At 43.1% G+C, this 10,765-nt stretch overlaps 1 protein-coding gene across 2 annotated transcripts in view; it reads left to right on the forward strand.

Annotated features, from left to right (window-relative positions):
• LOC122554200 (choline transporter-like protein 3) overlaps positions 1-10,765 on the forward strand; it is an 89,833-nt gene that overhangs the window by 55,968 nt on the left and 23,100 nt on the right. For both annotated transcript variants that reach the window (XM_043698850.1, XM_043698851.1), the window contains exon 12: positions 4,476-4,559. In XM_043698850.1, coding sequence (XP_043554785.1) covers positions 4,476-4,559 — 84 coding nt within the window. The remainder of the gene's footprint in view (positions 1-4,475; positions 4,560-10,765) is intronic.

Here is a 10,765-nt window from a genome sequence, read left to right on the forward strand (position 1 = left end):
TCTCTAAAGAAGGAGGCCATCTGGTGTGTTCTGTGGTGGAACTGATCCTCCTAGGAGCAGATACAGCGGAGGCGGAGGAATTGGGAATACGGGATGGCATTTTTGCAGTAGGTAGGGTGGGAAGAGGTGTAATGCAGGTGGCTGTGGGAGTCGGTGGGTTTGTAAAAAATGTCAGTGTCAAGTCGGTCATCATTAAAGGAGACGGGGAGGTCCAGGAAGGGGAGGGAGGTGTCAGAGATGGTCCAGGTAAATTTAATGTCAGGCTGGAATGTGTTGGTGAAGTTATCCCACATTCCCTTCATTTGTAACTTTAAAATGGAACAGTGTGATGGCATTGGCGCAAGATGATGAAGGGTTAGGGAGATATTAACCTATTACTCAAAAGTCCCATGGGAGTGAAGGTGTAGATAATATTGAAGCACGGAAAATATTGGGAAAATGTGAACAAAGGTTTAACCTGTCTCCCACCCTGTGCTTCCCACCTCCAAAACCAGCTCCTGTCCGTACATTGTTATGTTTCCTTCTGTTGGAATTTTAATGCCTTCCTTCTCCAGTGCCTCTGTCCTTTGTCATTAATTGATCTGGATTTTCCACTGGCCAGTCATGATTCCAATGTAGATGGAAGTTGCATTTGGGGATCCCCAGTGTAGCAGACTGTGAAGGCATTTCCTGGGAAATTGAAGTCTCGTCTGGAGGTCATTGGATGGATCAAAGCTGGATCATCCACTTAAGACTTCAGGCTGAAGATTGATGCGAATGCTTCAGCACTACCATTTGCACTGATGTGCTGGGCTCTTTCGTCATTGAGGTTGGGGATATTTATGGAGCTTCTTCCTCCAGTGAGCTGTTTAATTGTCCACCACTATTCACGACTGGATGTGACAGGATTGTAGAGATCAGATCTGATCTGTTGGCTGTAGGATCAATTAGATATGTCTATCACTTGCTGCTTATGCTGTTTTGCATGCTAATAGTCCTATTTGGTAGCTTCATCCGGTTGATACCTCATGTTTAGGTATGCCTGGTGCTGCTCCTGGCCTCCTCAACTCTCTAATCAACCAGGGCTGATCCTTGGCTTTATAGTAATGGTTGAGTGGGGGATATGCCATGAGGTTACGGATTGTACTGGAGTACAATCCGTGCTGCTGTTGGTGGCCCATGGTGCCTCATGGAAGCCCAGTCTTGAGTTGCTAGATCTGTTCAACATCAGTCCCATTTGGCACAGTGATAGTGCCACAGAACATGACGGAGGTTATTCTCAATATGAAGCTAGACTTCATCTCCACAAGGACTGTGTAACGGTCGCTCTGACTGATACTGTCACTCTTAGCAATACTGTCATGGACAGATGCATCTGCAGCAGGCAGAATGGTGAATATGAGGTCAAGTTTGTTTTCCCCTCTTGGTTCCTTCACCACCTGCTGCAGACCCAGTCTAGCACCTACTGGAGTTCCGTAGGGGTCAGTGTTGCGACTACAATTATTCACATAATCCATTTCAGATCTGGATGAAGGAACTTTTGCTAAGTTTGCAGATGGCATAAAGGTAGGTGGAGGGACACTAGTGTGGAGGCAGTGGAGAGCTGCAGAAAGGCTTGGAGATGCTGGGAGCACGGGCAAAGAAGTGGCAGGTGCAATACGGTGTGGGAAAATGAGACTTGCTGCATTTTGGTAAGAAGAATGGAGGTGTAAACATTTTCTATATGGGGAAAGGTTTTGGAAATCTGAAGCACAATGGGACTTGAGAATCCTATTTTAGGATTCTCTTAAGGTTAACATGCAGGTTCAGTTGGCAGTTAGGAAGGCAAATGTAATGTTCACATTTATTTCAAGAGGGCTAGTAAACAAGAACACTGATGTACTTTTGAGGCTGTGTAATGCTCTGGTCAGATCGCATTTAGAATATTGTGAGCAGTTTCGGGCCTGGTATCTAAGGAAGAATGTGTTAGTCTTGGAGAGACTCCAGAGAAGGTTTACAAGACTGATCCCAGGGATGAAGGGCTTGTCCTGCCAGGAGTGGTTGAGGTCTCTGGGTCTGTACTCGATGGCATTTAGAAGGATGAGGGGTCATATTTGAAATTTACAGCATACTAAGAGGCCTGGATAGAGTGGGCTGATAGATGTTACCACTAGTAGGAGAGACTGGGACCTGAGGGCAAAGCCTCAGAGTGAAAGGATGATCTTTTCTAACTGAAATGATGAGAAATTTCTCCAGCCAGAGGACCATGAATCCATGAAACTCATTCGCACAGAAGACGACACAGGCCAAGTCTGATAGTAGGGGGATCAAGGGTTACAGGGAGAAGGCAGGAGAATGGGTTGAGAAACATATCAGCCACGATCGAATGGCGGAGCTGATGACTGCTAATGGCCTAATTCTGTTCCTGTATCTTATGGTCTTACGGTACCCTATTCCCACTTTCTCCTCATTTTGTGATCTCTTTAGTCCTAAGAACTGTATCTAAGTCCTCCTTAAAACACCCAATGTTTTGGCCTCACCTACTTTCTGGGCTGAGAATTGCACAGGCTCACCACTATCTGGCCAAAGAAATAACTCCTCAGCTCAGAGCTCAATGGATTATTCCATACCTTTAGACTGTGACTCCTGGCTGTGGACTCCCCAGTCATCAGGAACATCCTTCCTGTGTTTACCATGTCTAGTCCTGTTAGATTTTTATAGGCTTCTATGAGATTCTATTCCCCTGCCCCCTGCCATTTATATAAAGGATGAGTGATGGTCTAGTGTTATTATCACTGCACTGTTAACCCAGAGACCCACATAATGTTCTGGGGACTCTGATTTGAACCCCACGGTGGTAGATAGTAAAACTTGAATTCAATTTAAAAAATCTGAAATTAAGAGTCTAATGATGACCATGAAACCATTGTCGATTGTCAGGAAAAACCCATCTGGTTCATTAACATCACTCGGGGAAGGAAACCATCCTTAACTGGTCTGCCCTACATGTGACTCCAGACCCACAGCAATGTGGTGAACTCTTAACTGTAATTAGAGATGGGCACTAAATGCTGGTCTAGTCAGCGGTGCCCTCATCCTGTGCATGAATTTAATTTAAAAAGGCACCAGTACTTTCTTTGTCCCCATGTGTAATGGCCAGTTACCTCTTGTTTGAAAGATTGTGATATCTGATGCAACTGCCTTTGTCTCACTCTTTACATTGGGCTCGAACAGTAGAGGGAATATACAAATGTAAAGTCTTGAGTTGATTTTGTGACATCTGCCAGACCAATTCATCACGTGGGTTATTGTGCACACTGGACCTCACACAGTGGTCCAGCGGGGCTCCTATCCTTTATAAATCAGTCATCAGACATCCGAGTGCAGTGCTGAGAGAGTGCAAGGTCAGAGGTGGAAGAGATGTTAAATTACAGGTCTGTCTGTTCTCTGGGGTGAATGTAAAAGCTGCTATGGCACCATTCCACCATAGAGCAGGGGTATCTATAATGCTGTGTGTTCCTTAACACAGAATTATCACTCTCAAACTGGAGTGGGAATTAACATGGGTGCAATTAACATGAAAATTTCAAACTGGCTTACTTCATAGGCAAACTACTAATTTGTGGTTTCAGATGAATTTATATACACTTCATTAATCTAACATGCTGCTTCTTGAACCTTTTGTGTCTGTTGGTCATGTGATGTCATCCTGAACCTACGCTCATAGATAAAATCTGCTTTTAAAGTGGTAGCAAAGCAGTATCCTGGCCAATATATACTCCTTCATCAAGATTACACAAAAAAACTATTAGCTGGTCATTATCACATTGACGTTTATATGCATTGCTGTGTGCAAGTTGGCCGCCACGTCATCCACATTACAGCAAAGACTACATTCCGAAAGTATTTAATTGAATATGAAGTATTTTAAGAGGGCTGGTTGTCATGAAAGTTCCTCAGAACTGCAGGTCTGTCTTTTGTGGTAGTGTTCCTTCCCATTGTCCTCCAGATACATGCCTTTAAACCCCTGTGCTATATCCAGGCAATCTCTGTTACCATTCACTCCACCACCTCCTTGTAGCTGTTATAACACAAATAATCTATTGCCCTTGTGTGGCACTTCCAAAATTTGTGAAGCTGCTGCTGAGAAATTATCCATCGCCTCATAAGCTCTGACCTAATCCATTCTGACCAGCCTGACCTTTTGCTTAACTGCTGACCTGCGACACTGTTGCCTATGTTTTGCAATTCTGATTTCTCTAAAGCACATGGCAGAGTGTAACACTGAGAACTTATTTCCTCTTGTAACATTTTTCAAATTGTTTTCCTGAATTATGGCCTTGGCTCTGTTTCTTGGTTCTCAACTTGGAAGTTAAAAAAAAGACTGAATGCATTGCCATCCTAAACATAAAACAAAGGTTTTCAAGAATAATGAGCAAGACTCACATGGGGCTGCATGTGTGCTGGATTTGACAGTGTTTGGATTTGATGGAGTGTTTTGCTGTCTCTCTTTTTAGGAAGGTGCCTGTGCCAGATGTCTGGTTAAATGCTGTGCGTGCTGTCTCTGCTGTCTGGAAAAGTGGCTGCAATTTTTAAACCAGGTACTTCAGTCCTGTAAGAGCTACTAATGAACTAATGGGGAATGTGCAAAAAGGAGGAATTGAAAAGCTTTTGTACTTGGTGAAGGTACTGGATAGATTCTCTCACTTAAACAGCAAACTTAAAAAGACTGTTTGTTCCCTCCCCCCCACCTTGGTTTAGCTTGGTGTCTTCTCGTGTGACTTGGTTTGCATAACCAATTGCAAATAATGAAATTAGTGTTGGATGAACGGGTGAAGACATTGGCCTTGAGCCAAGCTCAATTTTCCTAACTGCTTTTCACACCGTTCTCCTCAAATGTTGAAATTGCTTTAAACTTCTCCACATGTGTCTGTCCCAAGATTGCTTATTCCAGCGGGATCCAGTTTACACTCTCTGAGGTTGGTTCCCAGAATATACCTCTGTTTAAATTTGGGATGTCCGTGCTGTGCTGGCGGTAGAGTAGACAGGAATTGTCAATACAAACCACATGGCGGACCCAGTAAAGTAGGCTACGATGAGTACACTTACGATGCTAGGCACACAGCACTCCACAGGACCCTCACTTTGCAAGGGAAAGGTGTCAGATCTAAGAATATAAACATTTAAACCTGAGAAAGATACTTTTAAAAAGTAATTCTGAGATTGGTAATGCAATTTGTCATGGAGTATAAATTTGAAAAAGTTAGAAGCATGAACCCTCAAATTGCATTTTAATCTGAAATAATGATCCTACCCTGTCAAAGGTGGGGAGGTTATGCTGCATATTTTCAAAGCTCTGGGTAGCTCACACCTAGAGTGCTGCATCCAGTTCTGTTCCTTACGTTTTAGGAAGGATGTGAGGGTCATATTATGTATTAAGGGCTTCTCGTGTTGTGGAGACCAGAATTTGTTATCCCACTTGTTCCAGTTTTGCTGACATTTGTTGGAACTGGAATAGCTAATCTCCCACTCAAGTCTGCTCAGGTCTGTTGGTTTGTTCTGGACTTTATATATCTGATTTACTTCTGAACAATTGAGAGACTTGTTTTCAGTACATGAATTTAATTTAAAATATCTCTTCAATTACACAATGTCTCCTCACATGAGCTCTGGCCACTTTGGTCTTTCCTTTGGAAGCTTTTCTATACTTTGTACCTCATAAGCTACAATCAGGCTTAATCACTAGAGCACACTGAACATAGATCAGTCAACAGACTAATATTATCAACCGATCAATTAAACAATAGAATATTACAGAGAGGAGAAGGTATCATGTGATCTTGTCATCCGAAACCATGGTGCCGATCTTTATGGAGCCGAATGACTTAAAGCCTATATCTGCTGACCCCTGATATGGCTTTTGGCTGCACATACACACGGCTGTGGGAATGTGAGTGTCTGCAAATCCACCAATGCAATGTCACCAAGTAGAATCGTGATGATGTCATATGCCAAGGAACTGAGCATGCACAGAAAGGAAACACAGTCCTGAAACAGAATTCAGCAGGGGGCTAGTGAGGATAGGCAGGAAGAAATGAGAACAGTGTTGGGAAAGAGAGTGAGGAAGCAGGGGAAGAATAAAGGTGAAAGGAGGCCAGTGTTGGGGGGGGGGGGGGGGGATGGAGAAGAGGGCCTGGAGGGAGGACAGTAATGGAGAGTGCTTAGGGCAGTATGGTGATAGAGAGAGACGAATCACAGTCTCCCTCCCACTTACAGCTCTCCCCCACTACTGTCCACGTCTCAGACATAACTGTGCCAAGCCTCAGGCCTCATTCCCTCAAGTTAGTTATTGTTCCTATTTAATCATATTGGCAATAAACCTGTTTAAATGTTGGTGCTACAGAAGACACAGTGGCTCAGTGATTAGTGCTGCTGTTTCATAGCACCAGGATCCCAGCTTTGATTCCAGCCTCACTCGGGCAAGTGTCTGTGTGGAGCTTGCACATTCTGCCAGTGTCTGTGTTGGTTTCCTCCAGTGCTCTGGTTTCCTCTCGCAATCCAAAGAGGTGCAGGTTAGGTGGATTGGCCATGCTAAAACTGTCCGTCATGTTCAAGGATGGAAAGGCTAGGTGGATTAGCCATGAGTAAATGCGGGGTTATGGGGATGGGGTAAGGTGAGATGTTGTTTGGAGGGTCAGTGCAGATTTGAGAGGCTGAATGGCCTCTTTCTGCACTGTAAGGATTCTATCATTCTACTTCCAGTAAACACATGTGAATTTTCAAGCAGTGCATGGTGCGTGTGTATGCTGTGCCAAAAGATGTGGCCTTATTTAAATAGGTTCCTATTCCACTGTGCAACACGCGTTAAATTCAACAAAGGAGTAATTGGCCACTCTGCATTGTTTGATAGGATTTTCAAACACAATGGGTGTGGAAGATGGTTGTACCTATAGAACTATGACTGTCCCAGTAAGTTGTAAGGGTGAGCAAGTAGTGGGATAGAGATTTTTCATTTTCCTCTTAGTTTTCTCACTAAGTGATGTTACTTGTTGATGTTAAAGTCCAGCATGTTAATCTGTTGCAGTTGTTTGTTTTAAAAACTACATTTGTTCTTTCATCCATTATTTGTTTTGGTTTCATATGTTTAGAAAACTCTTTAGGGTATTGATGTGGCAGTGTGTGCAATGCTGACTTTCAGTCCAGGGAACCTGGAGGAAAAGATTTTACAGCTCTCAAGGGTCATCTAACGGAGGGAGGGAGGGAGGAAGCTACGTAGGGCCCATTCAAACACTCGCACATGTCTTCAGGCATCCTTCCAAGTAGCTCCTATTGAAGGAAAGGTGAAAATTTGTTGCCTGGAGTTTTCACGTTGACTTAATAAATGTTAAAAAAAATCACACAACACCAGGTTATAGTCCAACAGGTTTATTTGAAAACACTAGCTTTTGGAGCGCTGCTCCTTCGGAACCACCTGATGAAGGAGCAGCACTCCGAAAGCTAGTGCTTCCAAATAAACCTGTTGGAGTATAACCTGGTGTTGTGTGATTTTTAACTTTGTCCACCCACCCCCGTCCAACACCAGCTCCTCCACATCATTCCTACTGAACAAGATCTTATCAATGTAAATAACAGTGAACAAGCAACCCCCCGCCCGCCCCTCCTTAAATTCAAGGCATTCTTTGTTCTCTGGAGAATATGCGCTTACCTTGTGGAACTGAAAGCAAAGGCTACTGTTTGATTGAAATGTGTATGCCATTGCTTAAAAACCTAAAGGCCAGGTGCCTTTATCCACGGTTTGCATTGTGTATGAAGCCAATCTATTTATCCAGATCTGCTATTCATGGTTGGGAGACACTAGCCTGAATGGTAGAGGGTCAGAGGTTCCTCAGAAATAAAGAAATGCAGGAAAAAGAGGAATCATTTGAACAAGAAAAGATATGAAGCTGTAATGATATGATTTCTCATTTTAGGAACAAAATGCATTCCACTCTTGACGATTCATCCAATTTTTGTTTTCTTTGCTAAAAGAATATTTTTTGGAAGTAAAAAATACTTTTTGTTATAAACTGTTTGAGGTTTTAAGAATGTCCTTTTTACCACAGGAACACTTAGGTTTAACACCAGCTTTATGAATACCGTCCCATAATTTGCTTGTTTAAATGGATTGATTTAGGTAAATCTGTATTTTAAACGAATTAACATTCGTTTAAACGAATTAGTCTCATGATCTATCATTCCCCTGTACCTTTTCTAAAAAAAAGCAGTTTTTTTTTAATGCTTTTCCTTGCTGAACTGATTCTCGTCATACACTTTTCTGTGTGGTGTTTTCCAGTTCACTTTAACAGTGAGGTTTACGTTGCTGTGATGGCATTTTCATTCTCAAAAACAAGGGGAAGAGGAATGAATATTTTAAGCCACGTGCTATTAGCTGTAAGATTGTCTAGCTGTATGTTGTTGGAAAACTGAAGCTAAAGGCTGTGGTGAAGCTGCTGAAATGCAGTAGCTTTAAAGTAGTAAGACAGCCTCAGAATCTTTGTATCCAGACTTAACTCTCTCGTTGGGCCGTAGTTTCTTTTGGAGGAAGGCTTTTTTTAAAACAAAGCCCACGAGAAGCAGAGCGCCTCCTCTCCGTCTCAGTGTGTGCGATTTCCAAGGTACAAACACTAAATTTGTGAAGAGGAGATCAGTTGTTGCCGTGACAACCATCATTCCATGGCCCCTGTGTTGTAGTGCATCTCTCATTTTACCGCTTGGTTCAGCTGCTTCACAAAGCGCTGATTATTCACAGCAAGCAGTCCATGGAAAAAAAGCAATTGGAAAAATGCCTGGAGTCCTGTTCTCATGACTCTCACTGGCTGAGCTGCTGCCATTGTCATTGCTGGAGGCTGGCCAGAAATCTGAGTTTTGATAAACAACCATACTTTTGCTAAGGAAATTCACAGTCAAAATAATCATTCAAATTTCCACAATTACAACGGTGTAAGTTTTTCTAAGGCTGCTGCTGCTTTCTTGAGACTAGTTTTGGACTGTGGACAAAGGTGTTTCTTTTGGAAACAGACTTGGAAGAAAACAATGGAGTATTTTTTTTTAAAATCATGTAACTATCTTTGTCCACTTTGTAGTGGACAGCTTGGTTTAATAATTCTGTGAGTTGTTTTCTTTAAAACGGAAATGTTGAGTACAGAGCTCGCCCACTCTAAAGTGTAGAATGTTGTTCAAGGTCAGCTTCAAATAGTGCAGTTTAATGGACATCAGCTCCTACAATTCAACAGCTCTTCATCCCTGTACCTTTTGTAGGAAACCAGGAGGGGACTTTTCAAACTGAAGCCACAGGGCTTGTACTCTCTTTCCTCCATTTGATATTTGATTTTCTTGGTTTGTTTTCAAAAAGCTTCAGTTCATTCGGTAGCTTCAGTCATAGTCACTTTTGCTCTTTCCGTTGAGGGAGCAATGTATCTGCTTCAGGCTCAGTGATTTGATGTGAGTGTCCCCACAGCATCTAATTGTCCTCCTGGCTTTATTGTTTTACTGTTAGAGAAAGGTGAACACTCCCAACAGGATGTACAAACATCAGTCACCTAGGGAATAGAGCTAAATGCAGCACAGTGTCTGTCAATTGAGCATCACTGTCTACCACATGCAAGTGTAAGGTCAGGTCATGTTGCATCACTGAAGCCTTTGTTTAGATAGGTTTGGTTGGAACCAGAATCTGGTTTCCAGCATCTGCAGTCATTGTTTTTACCTCGTTGATTTTAACCCTACTGCGAATCCTCTTGCAAGGATGCCTGCCTTGAAGAAGTTTTCCTCCTCTCTCTACAAGAATCTCAGGGAGTCTCTCTCTCATTGCAACTCCCAAGTCATTTCCTCAGCCCTGAAGACTCTATGCCACTCTCTCCCACCCCCACCCTCCTCTAGCTTATCTCTCCATGCTTCAGGCTCTCTGCCTTTATTCCTGATGAAGGGCTTTTGCCCGAAACGTCGATTTTGCCGGTCCTCGGATGCTGCCTGAATTGCTGTCCTCTTCCAGCACCACTCATCCAGAATCTCTAGCAGTGCGGCAATCAGAAAAACACAAGGCATTTAATATGATCATGTGATCCTGGACTTCAATTGCCTGCTCCTGTATCCCATGGTTCCCTGAGAAACCAAACATTTGACTAACCCAGCCTCAAATATCCGCAACTGGGGTCGAGAGTACCAAACATTCGGAGCGCTTTGGGCCAGTGAGTCAGTCCTGACTGTCATGTCAGTCCTTATCCTGATGCTGATTTTCCAGCCAACCGAAACAATTCCTCAGCATCTACCTTGTCATGACCTTGTATGCTTCAATAAGACCACCCTCAGTATTGCATTGAATTATCACCCAGATTATCTTCTCCGGTCGGCGGAGTGAAATTTGGCGTCATGGTTTTCAGACTGAATGATGACACGACGTTGCTGAGCTATGACTGAGACTGTAATATGAGGAAAGATGAGAGTGATGCAATGGTATTATCACTAACCTAGTAATCCAGACTAACGTTCTGTGACATGGTTTGAACTTCACCCTGGCAGATATGAAGTATGAATTCAATAGAAAGCTGACTTAAAATAGTGACCATATGACTGCGGTTTGTCATAAAGACTCCAGCTGGTTCATTAATGTCCTTTAAGGAGGGAAATCTGCCATCCTTACCTGGTCTGAGACAAAAATAGTTCAGATGCTGCATCCAAAGTAGACAAACAGGAGGCTGGAAGAACACAACAGGCCAGGCAGCATCAGGAGGGACAGGCAGGAGGCTGGAAGAACACAGCAAGCCAGGCAGCA

The sequence above is a fragment of the Chiloscyllium plagiosum genome, chromosome 11, assembly GCF_004010195.1.
Source record: "Chiloscyllium plagiosum isolate BGI_BamShark_2017 chromosome 11, ASM401019v2, whole genome shotgun sequence".
In the NCBI taxonomy this organism is placed as follows: domain Eukaryota; kingdom Metazoa; phylum Chordata; class Chondrichthyes; order Orectolobiformes; family Hemiscylliidae; genus Chiloscyllium; species Chiloscyllium plagiosum.